Source organism: Schistocerca piceifrons, chromosome 1, assembly GCF_021461385.2.
Source record: "Schistocerca piceifrons isolate TAMUIC-IGC-003096 chromosome 1, iqSchPice1.1, whole genome shotgun sequence".
Taxonomy (NCBI): domain Eukaryota; kingdom Metazoa; phylum Arthropoda; class Insecta; order Orthoptera; family Acrididae; genus Schistocerca; species Schistocerca piceifrons.
The window spans coordinates 863,030,988-863,051,455 of NC_060138.1; the positions used below are offsets into that span (position 1 = coordinate 863,030,988).

General features: G+C 42.4%; 1 protein-coding gene across 1 annotated transcript in view; it reads right to left on the reverse strand.

Moving 5' to 3' along the window:
• The window catches only part of LOC124716054 (lissencephaly-1 homolog), a 174,917-nt gene that overhangs the window by 20,508 nt on the left and 133,941 nt on the right, over window positions 1-20,468 (reverse strand). Inside the window, exons 3-4 of the mRNA XM_047243141.1 lie at window positions 7,912-8,212; window positions 1,130-1,286 (exon numbers count right to left, since the gene is read on the reverse strand). Of these exons, the coding sequence (XP_047099097.1) occupies window positions 1,130-1,286; window positions 7,912-8,212 (458 nt within the window). The remainder of the gene's footprint in view (window positions 1-1,129; window positions 1,287-7,911; window positions 8,213-20,468) is intronic.

The following is a 20,468-nucleotide window of genomic DNA, read 5'->3' on the forward strand; positions in this document are numbered from 1 at the left end:
TGAATCTTTCAGAATGCCAGCACCTGTGATGGTGAAATATCAGACAAATCACCATACAAATGTCTGCTGAAGATCCTGAGATTAAATCCAATTGACAAGTGAGCAAATATTTTCTGGAAAAGTTGCTAATGATGGTACACCAATTCCAGTAATTTCTTCCCATTGCTAATATTATGAATGGGAAAAAAGGGAAAGAAAGAAATAAATGCAGATCGGACTTCGTATTACAGAAAAGCTATTGTTGGGGTGGTCCTTGTGGCATTTTTGAGCAAAAGTTAAACCAATTTCCACTGTAAAAATTATTGAAAAAGAACAGAGACTAACAAAATGTAACTGACAGGGGGAAATGGTGTAGATAAGAGTTCATCCTTTACCAGGTTAAGTGTCTTCTTTCGTGCGGCGTCCAGGTCTTCAAAAATCTCCTACTTCATTTCTGCGTGAAAAGTCTGCCCCGAAATCTTGCAAAAGTTTCATTGTCCAGGAATTTCTAATGTATACAAAAACCGTCTTGATATTAAATGCAATTTATTTTAAGTTGCTTCCCTCCTCCAAAATTCATAACAACTTCCACAATATGTCTACACATTAATTAGTTTTTTCGTCTTAATCAGATCACGTCTGCATTAAGCGTCGGCTATCAAGAGACAAACAAGAAACGGATAGAAAACAAAAAAAAGGTTACAATTTTAGTATTTTCTCTGCCATCGAGCGCTCATACCGCTGCGATGGGATATTTTTTATCTGAGGGAACGAGTGTAGCACGGCGAAATTCAAAGTCCCACTACAACTTATTAATTGAAATGGGAGTCAGAACTGAATTCACTCTGGATCAAGGGTAATTAAAAATATATGCTAAAAATAAAGTGGAACAATGTAGTATATTGTGAAGAACATAATAATAAATACAGCAGAAAAGGATGTGTTGCAGCATCCACAATTAATTACATGGTAACATATGGAATGATTGAAGCAACAAACTACCAAAGAGTATTAAGACAGGAGGAAATTATCACAATGAAATAGCTTTGTGTATTACTTGCCAGCTGAAACTACGGCAGCATTCATCTTTAACACGGATATTTATCTATACATGAAAACTTTCAATTCGGATGGAGCTTTTAGTACTTACCTAACATTTTTCCTGTCTGGTCAAATGCAATGTCTTGCACACAATCTGTATGCCCTTTCAAAGACTTCTCGTATTCACCTGTCTCGAAGTCCCACACTTTAATGGTTGCATCTTCACTTGCACTCACCATCAGGCTGAAAACAGGATGAAAAACTACCTGCAAAAATAAAAATCTTATCATTTTTAGAGCTCTATTTTGTGGGTGCTTTTGGCACATTTGGTTCATTTCATGTATGTCTATTCAACACAGTTAACTCTTTGGCACAAGTCCTTAAAATTTGCAAATGTAACAAATTGCAGTAAAGTAAGTGTATTCTTGAAAAACGAACATACAACAGATTGCAGCTTATGCACAAGGAAAATCAGAAATCATATAGTAAGACCGCAGAACAGGACAGGTTCCTTTTTTCTAATTTCATCCATCCTCTAAAGGAAGAACATGATCCTGATACCCGAAATCAAATTTTGGTATATTACATATATGACAATATAGATAGAAAATTATGCTTCCAAATGAGTGTGCTCCCTGCCGCCGTTGAATAAGCAGCTGCAGCAGCAAGTCGTATACTCTTAGCTCACTTATTTGTTACATAGTTTAATTCTTAATTTCTTTGCGTGTTTTTGGTACTAGCATTGTTTAATTCATAAATTTCGGGCGTATTATAGTATTTGAATAACTGTTTAAATTTTGTGTCGAATTGTTTGTGCTGTCTGTAGATTAGTTCAGACGTTCTTTGCATAACAGTTTTTAGCATGGATAGGGACTGCAACTGCTGTGTTTGGATGCAGGCTGAGTTGGCATCCCTTCGCTCCCAGCTTCAGGCAGTGTTGGCTTCGGTCACACAGCTTGAGGCTGTTGCCAATGGGCATCACTGTGGGTGTCCAGATGGGGGTTTGTCGGGGACGGCCAGCTAGTCCCACGCATCCCCCGATCGGACTACGACTGTGGTTGCCCGGGATACTGCCCACATTGAGGCTGATCCCTCACCTGTGGTAGAGTGGGAGGTTGTCTCGAGGTGTGGCAGGGGGCGAAAGACATTCCGGAGGGCTGAACAGAAAGCCTCTCCAGTTTGTCTGACGAACTAGTTTCAGGCTCTGTCTCAGGCTGATACTGATCTTCGGCCGGACATGGCTGCTTGTCCTGTTCCAGAGGTTACCCTCAGTCTGCAAGATCCGGGTGGTCGCAGAGGATGGGCTTACTGGTAGTTGGGAGCTCCAACGTCAGGCGCATAATGGGGTCCCTTAGGGATATGGCAGCAAGAGAGGGGAAGAAAACCAATGTGCACTCCATGTGCATACCGGGGGGAGTCATTCCAGATGTGGAAAGGGTCCTTCCGGATGCCATGAAGGGTACAGGGTGCACCCACCTGCAGGTGGTCGCTCATGTTGGCACCAACGATGTGTGTCGCTATGGATCAGAGGAAATCCTCTCTGGCTTCCAGCGGCTATCTGATTTGGTGAAGACTGCCAGTCTCGCTAGCGGGATGAAAGCAGAGCTCACCATCTGCAGCATCGTCGACAGGACTGACTGCGGATCTTTGGTACAGAGCCGAGCGGAGGGTCTGAATCAGAGGCTGAGACAGTCCTGCGACCGTGTGGGCTGCAGATTCCTCGACTTGCGCCATAGGGTGGTGGGGTTTCGGGTTCCGCTGGATAGGTCAGGAGTCCACTACATGCAGCAAGCGGCTACACGGGTAGCAGGGGTTGTGTGGCATGGACTGGGCGGTTTTTTAGGTTAGATGGCCTCGGGCAAGTACAGAAAGGGCAACAGCCTCAAAGGGTGCAGGGCAAAGTCAGGACATGCGGGGACCAAGCAGCAATCGGTATTGCAATTGTAAACTGTTGAAGCTGCATTGGTAAAGTACCGGAACTTCAAGCGCTGATAGAAAGCACCGAAGCTGAAATCGTTATAGGTACAGAAAGCTGGCTGAAGCCAGAAATAAATTCTGCCAAAATTTTTACAAAGGCACAGACGGTGTTTAGAAAGGATAGATTGTATGCAACCGGTGGTGGCGTGTTTGTTGCTGTTACTAGTAGTTTATCCTGTAGTGAAGTAGAAGTGGATAGTTCCTGTGAATTATTATGGGTGGAGGTTACACTCCACAACCGAGCTAGGTTAATAGTTGGCTCCTTATACCGACCTCCCGACTCAGCAGCATTAGTGGCAGAACAACTGAGAGAAAATTTGGAATACATTTCACACAAATTTTCTCAGCATGTTATAGTCTTAGGTAGAGATTTCAATTTACCAGATATAGAATGGGACTCTCAGATGTTTAGGATGGGTGGTAGGGACAGAGCATCGAGTGACATTATACTGAGTGCACTATCCGAAAATTACCTCGAGCAATTAAACAGAGAACCAACTCGTGGAGGTAACATCTTGGACCTACTGATAACAAACAGACCCGAACTTTTCGACTCTGTAAGTGCAGAACAGGGAATCAGTGATCACAAGGCCGTTGCAGCATCCCTGAATATGGAAGTTAATAGGAATATAAAAAAAGGGAGGAAGGTTTATCTGTTTAGCAAGAGTAATAGAAGGCAGATTTCAGACTACCTAACAGATCAAAACAAAAATTTCTGTTCCGACACAGACAATGTTGAGTGTTCATGGAAAAAGTTCAAGGCATTCGTAAAATGCGTTTCAGACCGGTACGTGCTGAGTAAAACGGTGAGGGATGGGAAAAACCCACCGTGGTTCAACAACAAAGTTAGGAAACTACTGCGAAAGCAAACTGCAAGTTTAAACGCAGCCAAAACCTCTCAGACAAACAGAAGCTAAACGATGTCAAAGTTAGTGTAAGGAGGGCTATGCGTGAAGCGTTCAGTGAATTCGAAAGTAAAATTCTATGTACCGAGTTGACAGAAAATCCTAGGAAGTTCTGGTCTTACGTTAAATCAGTAAGTGGCTCGAAACAGCATATCCAGACACTCCGGGATGATGATGGCATTGAAACAGAGGATGACACGCGTAAAGCTGAAATACTAAACACCTTTTTCCAAAGCTGTTTCACAGAGGAAGACCGCACTGCAGTTCCTTCTCTAAATCCTCGCACAAACGAAAAAATGGCTGACATCGAAATAGGTGTCCAAGGAATAGAAAAGCAACTGGAATCACTCAACAGAGGAAAGTTCACTGGACCTGACGGGATACCAATTCGATTCTACACAGAGTACGCGAAAGAACTTGCCCCCCTTCTTACAGCCGTGTACCGCAAGTCTCTAGAGGAACGTAAGGTTCCAAATGATTGGAAAAGAGCACAGATAGTCCCAGTCTTCAAGAAGTGTCGTCGAGCAGATGCGCAAAACTATAGACCTATATCTCTGACGTCGATCTGTTGTAGAATTTTAGAACATGTTTTTCGCTCGCGTATCATGTCGTTTTTGGAAACCCAGAATCTACTCTGTAGGAATCAACATGGATTCCAGAAACAGCGATCGTGTGAGACCCAACTCGCTTTATTTGTTCATGAGACACAGAAAATATTAGATACAGGCTCCCAGGTAGATGCTATTTTCCTTGACTTCCGGAAGGCGTTCGATACAGTTCTGCACTGTCACCTGACAAACAAAGTAAGAGCCTACGGAATATCAGACCAGCTGTGTGGCTGGATTGAAGAGTTTTTAGCAAACAGAACACAGCATGTTGTTATCAATGGAGAGACGTCTACAGACGTTAAGGTAACCTTTGGCGTGCCACAGGGGAGTGTTATGGGACCATTGCTTTTCACAATATATATAAATGTCCTAGTAGATAGTGTCGGAAGTTCCATGTGGCTTTTCGTGGATGATGCTATAGTATACAGAGAAGATGCAGCATTAGAAAATTGTAGCGAAATGCAGGAAGATCTGCAGTGGATAGGCACTTGGTGCAGGGAGTGGCAACTAACCCTTAACATAAATAAATGTAATGTATTGCGAGTACATAGAAAGAAGGATCCTTTATTGAATGATTATATGATAGCGGAACAAATACTGGTAGCAGTTACTTCTGTAAAATATCTGGGAGTATGCGTGCGGAACGATTTGAAGTGGAATGATCACATAAAATTAATTGTTGGTAAGACGGGTACCAGGTTGAGGTTCATTGGGAGAGTCCTTAGAAAATGTGGTCCATCAACAAAGGAGGTGGCTTACAAAACACTTGTTCGACCTATACTTGAGTATTGCTCATCAGTGTGGGATCCGTACCAGATCGGGTTGACGGAGGAGATAGAGAAGATCCAAAGAAGAGTGGCGTGTTTCGTCACAGGGTTATTTGGTAACCGTGATAGCGTTACAGAGATGTTTAGCAAACTCAAGTGGCAGACTCTGCAAGAGAGGCGCTCTGCATCGCGGTGTAGCTTGCTCGCCAGGTTTCGAGAGGGTGCGTTTCGGGATGAGGTATCGAATATATTGCTTCGCCCTACTTATACCTCCGGAGGAGATCACGAATGTAAAATTAGAGAGATTAGAGCGCGCACGGAGGCTTTCAGACAGTCGTTCTTCCCGCGAACCATACGCGACTGGAAAAGAAAAGGGAGGTAATGACAGTAGCACGTAAAGTGCCCTCCACCACACACCGTTGGGTGGCTTGCGGAGTATGTAGATGTAGAAAGAATGCTTTACAGTGATTAATCATTTGCTCTGTAATATAATTACATATCACAAGAAACTAAGGACATACTATGCAATTAATGTTGTTGGGAAGGTAGCACTGATCATACAAAAAAACACACAGCAATATATAACGGCCAACCCCTTCAGGGAATGCAAATACGCCGAACTGAACTGAATAATGGGATGAACACTGGGCACAAATTAATGTGGTGGTTATCTCCATGCTTGTATCATCAAGGCTTAATGTCAGTGTGTAAAACTTCAGCATGAAACAAACTAACAACAGTAATAGCCACAATATTTAATTAACAACGAACTAGACATTTTGAAAGTTTTGACTCTTTCCATCAGGTAATTGTAATCTACATTTTGACTACACCACCTGTATTAGTGTCTTACTGAACAATGTCATTATGGTTATGGTGCAATTAGCTGTGACTGTGAAAGTATAGCCAAAGAAGATGAAAGAAGCCGAAAAAGAAATGTACATGTGAAAAATTGTAAAATGAAGGCACATTTTGTGACTGAAGGTGCCTACTAAGTCATTAGCATATTTTTACTAACTTGAAAAGAAAATACACAAACACCGATAGGAAAGAAAAGCATTCACAGTTCCAGGTGAAGAGGACACTTTCACCTCCCTCCAAAGAGTAGTAATGAAGGAATGTAAAGCTTTCTGTCTCTAGTTCTGAATTCATTCCTATCCTTTCTATCTTCTTCTTCTTCTTCTTCTTCTTCCCTTTGACTTAATTCATTGTATCAACCTATTGCAAAATGATAAAGGGGTCAATAAAATTGCAACTTTCTTGTTTTCAAGCAAAATAAACTTTGTTTTAAAAAGTTTAGATGAAACATGAAATATTAAGTAACAAGTCTAACAAACTTAATAATAATAATAATACACTATGTGATCAAAAGCATCCAGACACCCGCCTGAAAATGACTTACAAGTTCGTGGTGCCATCCATCGGTAATGCTGAAATTCAATTTGGTGTTGGCCCACTCTTAGCCTTGATGACAGCTTCCACTCTCGCAGGCATATGTTCAATCAGGTTCTGGATGGTTTCTTGGGGAATGGCCGCCCATTCTTCACGGAGTGCTGCATGAGGAGAGGTATCGATGTCGGTCAGTGAGACTTGTCACAATGTCGGTGTTCCAAAACGTCCCAAAGGTGTTCTATAGGATTCAGGTCAGGACTCTGCGCAGGCCAGTCCATTATAGGCATATTATTGTCGTGTAACCACACCGTCACAGGCCGTGCATTATAAACATCATGTTGAAAGATGCAATCACTTTCTCCAAATTGCTCTTCAACAGTGGGAAGCAAGAAGTGCTTAAAACATCAATGTAGGCCTATGCTGTGATAGTGCCATGCAAAACAACAAGGGGTGCAATCACCCTCCATGAAAAACACGACCACACCATCACACCACCGCCTCCGAATTTTACTGTCGGCACTACACATGCTGGCAGATGATGTTCACGGGCATTCGCCACACCCACGCCTTGCCACTGGATAGCCACACTGTGTGCAGTGATTCATCACTCAACAAAACGTTTTTCCAGTGTTCAATCATCCCATGTTTACACTCCTTACACCAAGAGAGGCATTGTTTGGCATTTACTGGCATGATGTGTGGCTTATGAGAAGTCGCTCGACCATGAAATCCAAGTTTTCTCACCTCCCGCCTAACTGTTATAGCACTTGCAGTGGGTCCTGACGCAGTTTGTAATTCTGTGTGGTGGTCTGGATAGATGTCTGCCTATTACACATTATGACCCTGTTTAACTGCCGGTGGCCTCTGTCAGTCAACAGATGAGGTCGGCCTGTACGTTTTTGAGCTGTACATGTCCCTTCACGTTTCCACTTCACTATCACATTGGAGTGTGGAAAACCCGAATCACCTTACCACGTTTGAAGTCCGTGCGTTCTGCAGAGCGCACCATTCTGCTCTCTCATGATGTGTAATGACTACTGAGGTCGCTGATATGGAGTACCTGGCATCATAATGCACCTAATATAAGAAACTTACGGTTTTGGGGGTGTCCAGATACTTTTGATCACATAGTGTATATTTCTGTTATTCAAACAGATTTAAATTTTCTTCCAATAATATCTTAGATTTTTGTATTTTTAATCATATGTACAACAAAGATTTTGGCAAGAAAGAAATTGTTACCCTTGTGATAGGGCTTCGATGGCCCGTCAGGCAAAATTTTTCAGGTGGCCGTGGAATCCACTCTGTGGGCGATCGTTTCCCCCTCGTAGGAGCTCCTTCAATAAATTCTTTTTCAGCTTCCGACAGTTTTGATTCAAGTTCCATAACCTTTTTCTGTAACCTGATAACTGATGTCCACTTCTTCTCAAGTAGGCCCCCATACTTCCTCTCCACCTCTCCTGGCATGTCCGCTTCTTTCTTGAATGCTTCAAGAGCATCCATATAGCCATTGCTACAGAGGTAGTCTGCAATCGCCTTGTTTCTGAAAAACAGATAGTAAATACGTATGATATAGCAACCATTTTTAGTTTTATAGAAAATATTTTAAAAAATCCAAAATACAGAATAAATGTGACACAAGAAAATTATTTATTGTTTAATCTCATGGATACAGATCAACTGTCATACTGCCTTTTTGGTGCCACAAGAACTAATTTTTACAGGTATCTACTCGTTATTTGTTATGGGTGGACTACTTTGATGGTACACCTTTTTGTATTATTAAAATGGTTTATCAATTGACACATTTTTGAAGTTGATAAGCTAAAATTATATTTTTATTTGACTAATCTGCAGTAAACTATATATATCACAAGTTTCTCAAAATCAAAGAAAAATTACACCACAGTCGATACACTGAAATTTAAAATACATTCTTACAACTGCATTTTTTACATGCTATAACTGCACTGTATTGTATAGGGTGTGTCTCTAAAGTTCAGTGGATGGTCTCAGAAAATAAAGCGAAAAAGTGTTACACACAAAATACCTTTACTGACCTTCAAAGTAATCACCACTGGCTAGAACACATTTCTGACATCCATTGTAAAGTTGCTGGAAACTGATGGACTCACCGGCAAATGAGCGGATATGCTGAAGAACACGATAGATGGCTACCAACTCTGCAGTGGAAACACTGCAACCATCCAAAAAGGAGCGCTGTTCAGTGTGTCCAACACGAGCGTAAGTGAAGCCAACAAGACTGTCCAACATTGATCCGTCGGTATAGACTATTTCTGAGCCCTGAAACTTGCCGAGAGGAGAGACAAATTGTCGGCGGAAGGCCTCAGGCAGAACTGAGCTCTTTGACCCTTGCAACAAGTCCAGACGAAGCTGTGGTCGAGGCATGGACACTGGAGATGAACTAAGTTGTCCCAGAAAAAAGAGAAAGGTGGTAGATGCAAAGCGTCGAGTTCAGTAAGAAGCGACCAGACACAGACAACAAGGTGATTCCCAGTTCTGGGCCGCCATTGTGGGAGATGGATCACTGTATTAGGGAAAAGGAGATGGTAATTTGGATTGTGAGGCAAATTATGAATGTGGGTGGTGTAACTTGCAAGCAGCAGTTGCCGCCGGAGTAACAATGGAGGAACGCCAGGTTCAAGGAGGCTTTTCACTGGACTCATTCAGAAAGCTCCCATCGTGAGCCAAACTCCACAGTGGTGTATAGGGTCCAGCAGATGCAGCACAATCCTGAAGCATACACCAAGCTTCCATAGTCAATACGGGGCTGTATGAGGGCTTTGTACAGCTGCGGCAGTGTAGCATGATCAGCACCCCGTCAGTGTGTTCAGGCATCGAATAATAATAAGATGCTGCCAACACTTGTCCTTAAGCTGATGGAGATGGGGAAGCCAAGTCAAGCAAGCATATAAGACCAGTCCCAAAAAGCAGTTAGTCTTCACTACATCAAGTGGTTGGTCATGAGGAAACGTTTTGGATGGGGGTGGACAGTACGAAGATGACAGAAGTGCACAACGGAAGTCATGGCTGCCAAAAACTGAAAGCCAGGAGTGAGGGCCCACAACTGCACATTCCATATGGCTCTCTGCAGCCGGCATTCAGCCACATCAATAGAAGAGGAGCAGAACGAAATACAAAAATCATCAGCATATAGGAGGGAAGCTACAGAGGACCCTAATGCTAATGCAAGGCCATTGACAACAGCAGTTAAATAGAGTGGTACACTCTGGACAGAGCCCTCCAGGACCCTATTGTCTTGTTCATGGGGTGCACTGTGGGGCACACTGGCACGAAATCTGAAAGTGCAGAGTGACAAGAAGTTCCATACAAAAATTGGGGGTGGGCCCTGGAGACCCCACTCACACAGAGTAGTGAGGAGATGGTATCACTAAAAGGTGTTTTACCTCTTCGTGAGGTCAAAAGAAACAGGAATAAGGTGTCATCACTGGGGAAAAGGCCGATTGAATGGCAAACTTCAGGTGGACCAAGTTGTCGATAGTGAAGTGCCCTTGGCGAAAACTTCCCTGGGATGGAGTCAGAAGGCACCGAGACTCAAGGAGCCAACACAACCGTCGGCCACCATAAGTTCAAGCAGCTTGCACAGAATGTTGGTGAGGCTGATAGTACGATAGCTATCCACATCTAGCATGTTCTTACCGGACTTTAGCACTGGAATGATGATACTTTCCCATCACTGCAAATGGAATTCGCCATTGCTCCAGATGCAGTTGAAGATGGAAAGGAGAAGGTGCTTGTAATCCGTTGACAGATGTTTAAGCATTTGCGAATGGATGCGGTATGGGCCAGGGGATGTGTCAGGACAGTCAGAAAGGGCACTGAGAAATTCCCATTCACTGAAGGAAGAATTACATGGCTCAGGGTGGCACAGAGCAAATGATAGGTCGTGTCGTTCCACCCACTGTTTGAGACTACGAAAGGCAGAGTGGTAATCATCTGATGCAGAGGTGTGAGCATAATGCTTTGCGAGATACTCTGCGATTACATCTGGATTGGCAGATACAGCTCCATGTGTAGAAATTCCAGGTACACCTGCACTGGGTCTGATAGCCTCAAAATCGTTCGAGTTTGGTCCAAACCTGGGAAACAGAGGTTCTCCAACGGTGTAGAGGTAACGTTCCCAACACTTCTGCTTCTGATGTTTGATGAATAGGTTGACCTGGGCATAGAACCATTTGAAGGCAATGAGGTTCTCCTGGGACGGGTGGCGCATTTGATGCCAGAGGGCCTGCCTATGGTTTCTAATGGCCGCTGCGATTTCCAGTGACCACAAAGGCAGTGACTCCCACCGGGACCAACCTGAGGAACAAGGAATTGCCAATTCAGCTGCAGCAACAATGGTAGCAGTGATGGTGTGGATCACCTCATCGATGTTGCTGTGCAACGGAGATTCAATAGCGGCAGTGGAGGTGAAAGCATTCCAGTCAGCTATTCTATTGATTACCTCTTCCATCCCAATACCTTGCCTTCACCAATCAGAAAATGTGTGACTTCATATCCAGGTGTTTCCTCAATGCCGAGTTATTTATTTCATTGCTGCAAGACCACATTCCTAATGTATTTTAATTCATTACATGCAATGAACTGACAGATGCAATTGACAGACTGTTCTGCTCAGCTTACACTTTGTAAGTGAAATATAGTACAAAGACAATTATTATTTGTGAGCACAGATATCCTATAACTCTAATCTTTATTGGGAACTGGAAACATCTGATGCTGGTTTAGTTTCCAAGGCAGAGGAGGGGTGAGGGGGCAGTGGAGTCGGAGGGGTGAGTGGGCAGAGGAGTGAGAGGGAGAGAGGGGGGGCATTTATGTCACCCTTTTTAAGAGTAGATAGCACTTTGCATATAGGACACACTAAATCTGATTTCTCATTAATGCAGCCACTGCTTTCAATTGAATGACAACCGTCATTGATTTCACTTAAGAGAATAGAAACACGCAACTTCTTGGTGAGTACTTTTATTAAAAATATATATACAGAAATATTGAAAATGTCACCACTGCTTCCCGTGCAGATCCTTTCTTCTGGAGCATCAAACTATTACTTTTATCATATCTGAAGTGATTCACAGGGCATTACAGTATAAACTATGTATAAATTGAACCAATAAGGGACATTGGAACACCACAGACCAGATGTATGCCAGATCACTGAAACAAATAATTTAATTCTTCATAAGCAGATTGTGCGAGTATTTGTGATCCCTGCTTTCTTGCAGGAAATACAAATGTCCATACTCGGCAACATTCCTTTAATTACATACAGAGCACCTCAAACCTTTTGGGGCAAATTGAGACATGTGATACTGGGTCCACAATCTATATACTGATAGGGAACCAATGGGTAGAAACACATATTCACTGAATTATGGACATACGCAAGATACACAGCATAACAACAACAAAAACAACAACATCATAACTCATAGAAATTGTTCGAAGCGATGACCACCGATCTTAATTCAGGTACTGCAATGTCACATGCAATTCTGCTGTACTCTTACAGAGATCCCGGGTGTCTACTGCACACTGAAACAATAAGTGGGTTTTAAGCAGCTTTACACCTCTGACCACCAGACAGACATACTGTACACAACTTAGTTTAAAGCATGTGTGCCATGCAATGGCCGCATGTTTTTTGGCGTGTTAAACTGTGCCACAAGCACACCACTATTCCTGGTGTCAGCTGCATCAGACAACTCGTGATGTGTCCATGGTGAGGTGTGTTACAGTATACAGTGCACGACACCTAGTCTAAGATGGAAAATTATTCATCACGAGAAGTGGCAGACACTGATTTAATGTACGGTTCGGCAGGATGTAGTGCCCATACAGCAGCAGATATGTACAGGAATTGCTTTCGAATAGGAATCATAATGATTAGAAAAAGTTTATCTTCATGGATACCAACAGATGGGACTGTTCACACCACAGAGCTGCCCAAGGTTCCTTTTAAAGAGACAGTGTCGAATAGTGTTGTCAACCACCCAGCACAGTAAGAAGCACCCGTCAACTTGCCTCTGAAATGCACACTTTGAAGGATAGTGTGGAGAGTACTGATGGAAGAGGTATTACAGCCCTATCCAAAAGATCATTTGCTAACACTTTGGACAGATTTTGAACCCCACATTCACTTCTGTCAATGGATTATGCTCCGAGGTGTTGCAGTGCTGAACTTCGTATAGTTTTTATTGTTCACAGATGAGGCCTCATTCACCTGTGATGGTGTTCTCAACAGCTGTAAGAGTCACGTCAGGAATAACGACAATCCTCATGCAAGCCACAATGGTGACCACCAGCAATGATTCTCTGTCAACAAATGCACACTCATTGTTCAAGATCACATACTAAGACCTTACCTGGTGCTGCCTCGTTTAACTGGTCCACATTATCTGGTGTTCCTGCAAGAAATGCTGCTATAGTTGTTTGAGACTGTACTCTTTGCTGTCCACAAAAAGATGTGGTTACAACACTATGATGCACCAGCTCACTTTGATGTTAATGTCTGTGAGTGCCTGAACAACACTTAGCCTCCTCATTAGATTGAAAGAGGTGGCGCTGTCCCATGGCCAGCATGATCACGGATCTCACACTCTGGACATTTTCCACTGGAGTTATGTCAAGACACTGGTGTATGATAACCCCTGTAGAAACAGATGAAGAGCTGCTTGCTAGGGTCCAAGCTGCCTGTCTCCTGGTACAACAGGTACCACAGATCTTTGAGAGAGTGCAGCAGAACTTGGTACGCCATTACCATGCATGAATTGAGACTGGTGGTTGGCACTTCAAACAAACACTATGAGCTAAACTGCTGTTATGTGGTGCACACTGTATGTCCATAACAGAGTAAATATGTCTTCTTGACTACTCGTTCTCTATCTAAATATGATCGGCTGTGGGCCCCCTGTCCCATTTCAATTTGATCCAAAAGGTTTGAAACACCCTGTATATATTGTAATATAATTTGAGGAATTTTTTGCGATTTTAATGACGATGACAAGAATGTCATGCCTGTAGAACAAAACAACTTATAGCCAACTTCCAAAGCATGAAACACGAAAAATTCTATAAAATCTTCAGCAAAAATAAGTTTTGAGAATAGAACTAACTGGTTGGATAAAAAGAAATTTACTCACGAAGTGTCAGCAGGAGGAAACACACAAAACATGATGTTACATATGAAAGCTTTTGGAACCAGTGGCTCTGCTAGAAGGATTGAAGGAGAAGTAAGAGGGGTGAAGGAAAGGACTAGAGAGGATTAGAAAAAGAGCCAAAGTTTGGAAAAGTCACTTAGAACCCCAGTTCAGTGGAAGCTTACTGGATGGTATGAGAAGTCTTTCGCTCGTCCCATTTGGTAAGTCTCCCCTGATCCGGGGTCTTGGGCGACTTTTCTGAACGCTAGCCCTTTTCCTAAACCCCGCTAGTCCTTTTCCTTCACCCCTCTTCCTTCCCCTTCAACCTTCTACCAGGAGGAGGAGCCACTGGCTCCTGAAGCTAGCATATTTTTTTTATATATATGTTGGTCCTCTTCCTGCCACTTGGTGAGTAGATTTTTTTACCTATCCAGTCACACTATAAAATATTCATGATTAACTATGTTTGGACTAAAATATTTACTTCTGTCATTTGAGATTCTGCTCGATTTCAAGACTTTACACCTCCCTCACTTGAAGAAAAATGTGAGTACAGTACTCGAACAGCAATGCGCTGCTTTGAGAATAGCCTCAAGTCGGTGCATGCCAGTGCAGTTTTGCAAAATGGTTTGGGAACATGTACCATACATTTTTACCATACTGTTGCTTATATTACAACACAAACCATGCAATGTAATATTTTACATTTCAAGATAGCGGCTTGCTGTGATGAAGTCACTCCTGGATGCCCACAGTCTGTCTACTGTGAAGATTTTGCAGGAGTAGACGACATTCTGATTTTGTGGTCAGTTTGGTTGTTTTATTAGATGATCCCTTATGCACATTCTTGTAACCAAGTCAGGGCATACACAGCAAAATTATTTTTGAACCACTGTTTTGTTCAAATATATCTTGACTTATGAAGTAACATACAAAATGGCTGTCATGTAAAGTTTTCAGTTAACTGCTTATCACCTTGTCCATCACTAAGTAAATTGATTAGAGACGTTGCGGATGTTTTTAGCCATACATATCTTTTTGGTGGCTTAGTTTCTGGGTATAGTACAATAAATCACCCCGGCACATTTGATATGGAACTATCTCCTGCATTCAAGCAAAGTCAATTGTCTGTATGCAGAGAACCGAATCAAGGATGATCAATCTGTTTAACGAGAGGACCTTCCTAAGTGTTTTTAATAAAGAACAACTTTCTTTTTAAGGGACTTTTTATTATCCGCTACCACGATTCCAAATACGATATGTGGATGCAGAATACTATCCCACACATCCACAACATCTGAAAGTGGTTTGAAAAGCTATCCAAGGTGTTGGGAGATTGACTGTAGAACTGCCATGGGAGAAGATGAATCTCAACGTGCAGACTGAATTTGAAGTCGGTCATGGTACCCAAGAGCTTTGGATAAAAGGACCGCTTTTAATACTTTTACAAAAGCAATGAAGAAAGTGTGCTTTGTTACAAATCGTTTTCCTGTTTCTCAAAATATTGGCATTTAATACTTACACACTTGCATTCAAACCAATTCCAGGAACATTTACCGCACTTTGAGTTGGTACACCTACAATATATGGTTCTGTAAAGATTCGGCAGCTTCTTGAGGTTAGAAATCTTTATCAATGCATTTTGTCCTTTGCCGTAACGCAATAAAAAGAAGTCATTGGGTGATAAACCACATGCACACAAGCAATGAGACATTAATTTCATGTTTTTGTCCATGCTGTCTGACGTGCTGTGTGACTGCTGGTATTGTTATGAAGACTAATGATGCAACGTTTTCGGTCATTGCTCTTGAGTTCATCTATGACAAAGGGAAAACAAATTATTTATCTACCATTTAGTGTTTCTTTTTCGATTTTCTGAAGCAATGGTCACAACATATCCTGTGTAACCAAACACAAAAGCGACCATTTTCTCGGAACAGCTTCGCAAATAATTCACGTTTGTAGATTTCGGTTCACCATCTAATACCCAAACTATCAATTATTTCTTTGTTTTCCGGCTCGCACGAATATGTCCCAAGTTTCGTCTCCTCACTGTAGACAGATTTTGCCTTTCTTCGTCAAGTTTTTTAGTGTTTCCTTACGAGAAATGATCTTTGGTCAAACTGTGCGGAATCCGTCGGAAACTGCCCCTTTTCACAGCCAAATGTCTTTGCAAAAATCTAATATACTGCAGTTATCAATACCCACTACGTCCAAGGGTGCTTCTATCTAGTGGTAAGTCATAGTCAATTCTTCTCAGCCACGGAATCAAATGGTAAGCTATGCTTAATTCAGTGTCATAATGGATGCCAAAATAAATATTTGCAAGCCTAATCCAAAGGCGGAATGGATGCAGAGCGGGTCGAAAATTTGCAGCTTCTTCGCTGAAATGGGATACATCAGCACCTTCACACCAAGAATGTAGTGATGTAATGTCAAAGTTGTATGTCCGACTATTCCTGCCTCATGATTTAAGCAAAACACAGAATTTGCCAAAGGCTTGGTCTCTCTAGAGTCTTGTCCCAGAATGGCAGAGTGCACACAGACCTATCAAATACAAAAATTTCATTCCACGAGTCTGATCACAACGTCCACATCTACCTTAGAGGCTACATCCTATCTCACACGATTTCTTTCTTCCGAAATACAAAGGCAACCACACAAGGACCTGCCTGCCTGCTTACAGAGTGTCCTTGTAAACAATTCAAAGGAACATATTGTGTAGCCTTGGTTCAAAGAGTACATGATGCAAAACTAATTTACATTACTTACTTTAATCTGCCCTAATGAACCTACATCTACAAAACTTGTTTTCTTGCATATACGTAGTCAAAGCAATTAATACAATACCTTTACATCTATGTGACTACTCTGTAAAGTACACTTAAATGCCTGGCAGACCACCTTCACACTAACTTATATTATTCCACTGTCTAACATCATGCGGAAAAAACGAATACCCATACCCTTCTGTGGGAGCTCTGATTTCCCTTATTTTGATGATCGTTTCTCCCTATACAGGTCGGCGTCAACAAAATATTTTTGCATTCGGAGGAGGAAGTTGGTGACAAAACTTCGTGAAAAGATCCCGCTGCATCGAGAAATGCCTTTGTTTTGATAATGCCCACCTCAAATCCTGTATCATAACCGTGACACCCTCTCCTCTATTTTTCGACAATACAAAACGTGCTGTCTTTCTTTGAACTTCCTCTATGTACTCCGTTAAGATTTGCTAAGAACCTCGCAGCGCACAGTAGTACTGCGAAAGACACCGGTCAAGCACAGTGTAGTACAAGGATTCAACGGCAGTAGCACAAGTGAATCTTGTCAGACTCGCCTTCTATGCTCAAGAAACTATTATTTGTTAACAAGCAGTTTGTGGACAATATATACGATTTGAAAAATATGCCAAGCTTCCACATACACTGACAGAAAAAACCCAACACCAAAAAATAATTACTGCAGAGTAATGAAATTCTGGGAATAAATTTGTCCAGGTAACAGTTAAGTGATGAACATTGCAATATAACAAGTTAATGTATGCACAAGATAAGCCAATGCCAATGTGAAATTCTGGTACATTAATAACCAGTGTAACTGCCAGAAAGTCAATTGCAAGCACGTGCCATGCGATGTGCTGCACAAATGCCGGATGTCAATTTGTGGGATGGAGCTCCATGCCTGTTCCTGTTGCTCTTGGTCGGTCAATGCACGGACGGTTCATGCTGGCTGTGGATGATACTGGAGTAGTTGTCCAATGATGTCTCGTATATGCTGGATTGGATGGAGATAGATCTAGTAAACGAGCAGGCTAAGGGACATAATGACACCTTGTAGAACATACTGGATTAAAAAGCAGTACGTGGGTGAGTGAGAGTATGCTGGAAAACACCATCTGGAATACTGTTCATGAATGGCAGCACAACATGTCGAATCACCAGACTGACGTACAAATTTGCAGTCAGTGTGCGTGAGATAATCACTAAAGTGCTCCTGCTATCCCACCCCAAACCATAACTTGCATGTGTAGGCCCAGCAGACATACATGTTGGCTGCAAGCCCTCAACTGGTCTCCTAACCAACACGCTGGCATCGAGGCAGAGCCTGCCCTCCAAAGAGATCCCGCTTGACACCACTGAAGTGCAAATGGTGGTGGTTTGGAGTCAGTGGAGTGCATGCTACAGGGCATCTGGCTCGGAGCTGTCCTTGAAGCAATCGATTTGTAACAGTTCGTTGTGTCACTGTGGTGCCAACTGCTGTTCAAATTGCTCCTACAGATGCAATACGATACTCCACAGTCATACGCCGAACACGATGGTCTTCCCTCTCTGTAGTGCCACGTGGCCATCCGGAGCCCAGTCTTCTTGAGACCTTACCTTCCCACGATCACTGCTGCCAGAAATCTTGTACAGTACGCACACTCCTGCCAAAACTTTCTGCAATACCACAGAAGGAGCACTCGGCTTCTCGTAGCCCTATTACATGACCTCATTTGAACTAAGTGAGATGTTGATATTGACGTCTTTGTCGCCTTAATGACATTCTTGATGAACATGAATTCACTACAGCCAATCTCAAAGGTGACTAACGCCCACGACCTTCACAGCATGTATTTATAGCAAACTTGATTTGCATGCTCATAGTGTCGCTACTAGCGTCACTCTTACTTATGCTAATGGCGCGAATTTCAGATGTAGAAACAAGCTTACCAATTTTCATTTATGTCGCACAACTGCTTCTCAAGGTTGCGATGTTTTTTCGCCAGTGTATTAAGAATTTGATTATTTTTAATATTAATAAATTTTAATTTCCTTCCGGCCCTCAATCGAGTGGGACAGGAAGACAATGTCGTCGACGGGTACTGACTATCACGTGTGGAACTGTACTTTCTGGTACAATGGGCAGGCCCTCTATGGACATCCCCTGAGCACATAAAATATTAAGAGTAAATACATTTCTACTTGCGCCATCTATTGCGATCAATTATATAACACGTGGAAAGGTGATTGCATGCAATGCCTGCCGGTTCAGATTTAAGTTAAAGATGGAGCCTGACGCAACTTTTAGCAGAACATCAACATGAAGCATACGGACGAGACTTGACGCAACAACAGCGCACAACCATGTACCAACACGCAAATTGACTATACATGACTTGACGTTTAAAAGGAAGGGGAAATTAGGGGCATTTCCTGTCATACAAACACTATTGCATAAAAATTAAAATTTTTATGGGCTTACAAAACTCCAAGTACTTTTTGAGAACGCTGGGCTCTTAGATGTGGCGCGCCTCGACAAATCGAAGCGGTGCACTCCGAGGGTCGAGGCTGCCCGCGGTGTCGGATCGATAGGCACGCCGCGACGCCTTGACGTCACTCGCCTGGTCGATAAGCGTCCGCCGACTGAAGCTTAAGGTGGCTCGCTAGGCGCTGCCGAACACATCGCTGGAAGTTTGTTCGCAGGAGATTTCTCAATGGGCATGATAAACAGCCTAACGTTTTTAATACCCGACAATGATACTATATAAACTCAATGACTAACGATTATTATTTGGACTACAGATATAAATCACTGAATGGGCATTACATGCTTCATTCCTTTACAAATCACATGGACTACGTTACCCGGACCAAGACAACGACGAAAATTTCGGTTTTGGGTTTTTTGAATAGTACAATAGCAGAGACTTTCCTCTTTCAAATGGCATTTCTATTTGGTATTTAGCTTATTCCTAACTATTTGTAATTAATTTTTTTAAATACACCGACAAATTTCTCACATGTTCTCTAAAAATAAAGAAGTCTCTTAACACTTTTCTGTAATTTCACAGGTAATATATATCTGGATCAGTTTTCACAGTTTGTCTACAGGCAAGTTTTTCCGTTTCAGATAGCGGTGCTCAAGAATAAAACGACCAAAATGGATGGAATAATAACATATCTTTGTTGTTGCATTTTGAATTTTACTTTTGGTGCAGGACAAATATGGTGTGGTTCAATAGTCGAGTTTTTAAAGAAAAATACTTCCAGTAAAGTACATAACGAGCAGAATGACAGTTTTTGTGATAATGAGGACAATGCTACTAGCAGTAGAGATACTGTGTGTGGCTCTGAGAAGCTTCATGGCTCTGAGAAGTGTAATTTCAGTTTAAATCACGCTATGTACGTTTTCATTCTGATTACGTGTACGACTACGACGACATTTCTTCGATATCCCAGTAAGAAACGGACTCTGAAAACTGGCTTTGTAATGTACACGACGCTTTTGGTGCCTTGTGCTTATGTGTATACGATAAACAGTCTTTTATGCTTGAGCTCTAACGTATTTGCATCGAGTCCGTCCAAAGGGACAAAATGTGCAAAGTTCGAGAGTACATTATACTCTATGCTTTGTAGAATACCGTGTCACACACTGTCTTATGCTCCGGAAAACACATGATCAACTCTTAGAGAATACGGAATCTTGCGGCAGAGCGGCCCTTACGGAACGCACCCTGAGACGGAGCCAGAAGGCCCTGAGACTCAAGCAGCCAACTCAACCTCTGGCTCACCATGCGTTCGAGCAACTTGAAAAGAAAGTTGGTGAGGCTAATGGGGCGGTAGCTGTCCACCTCCAGTG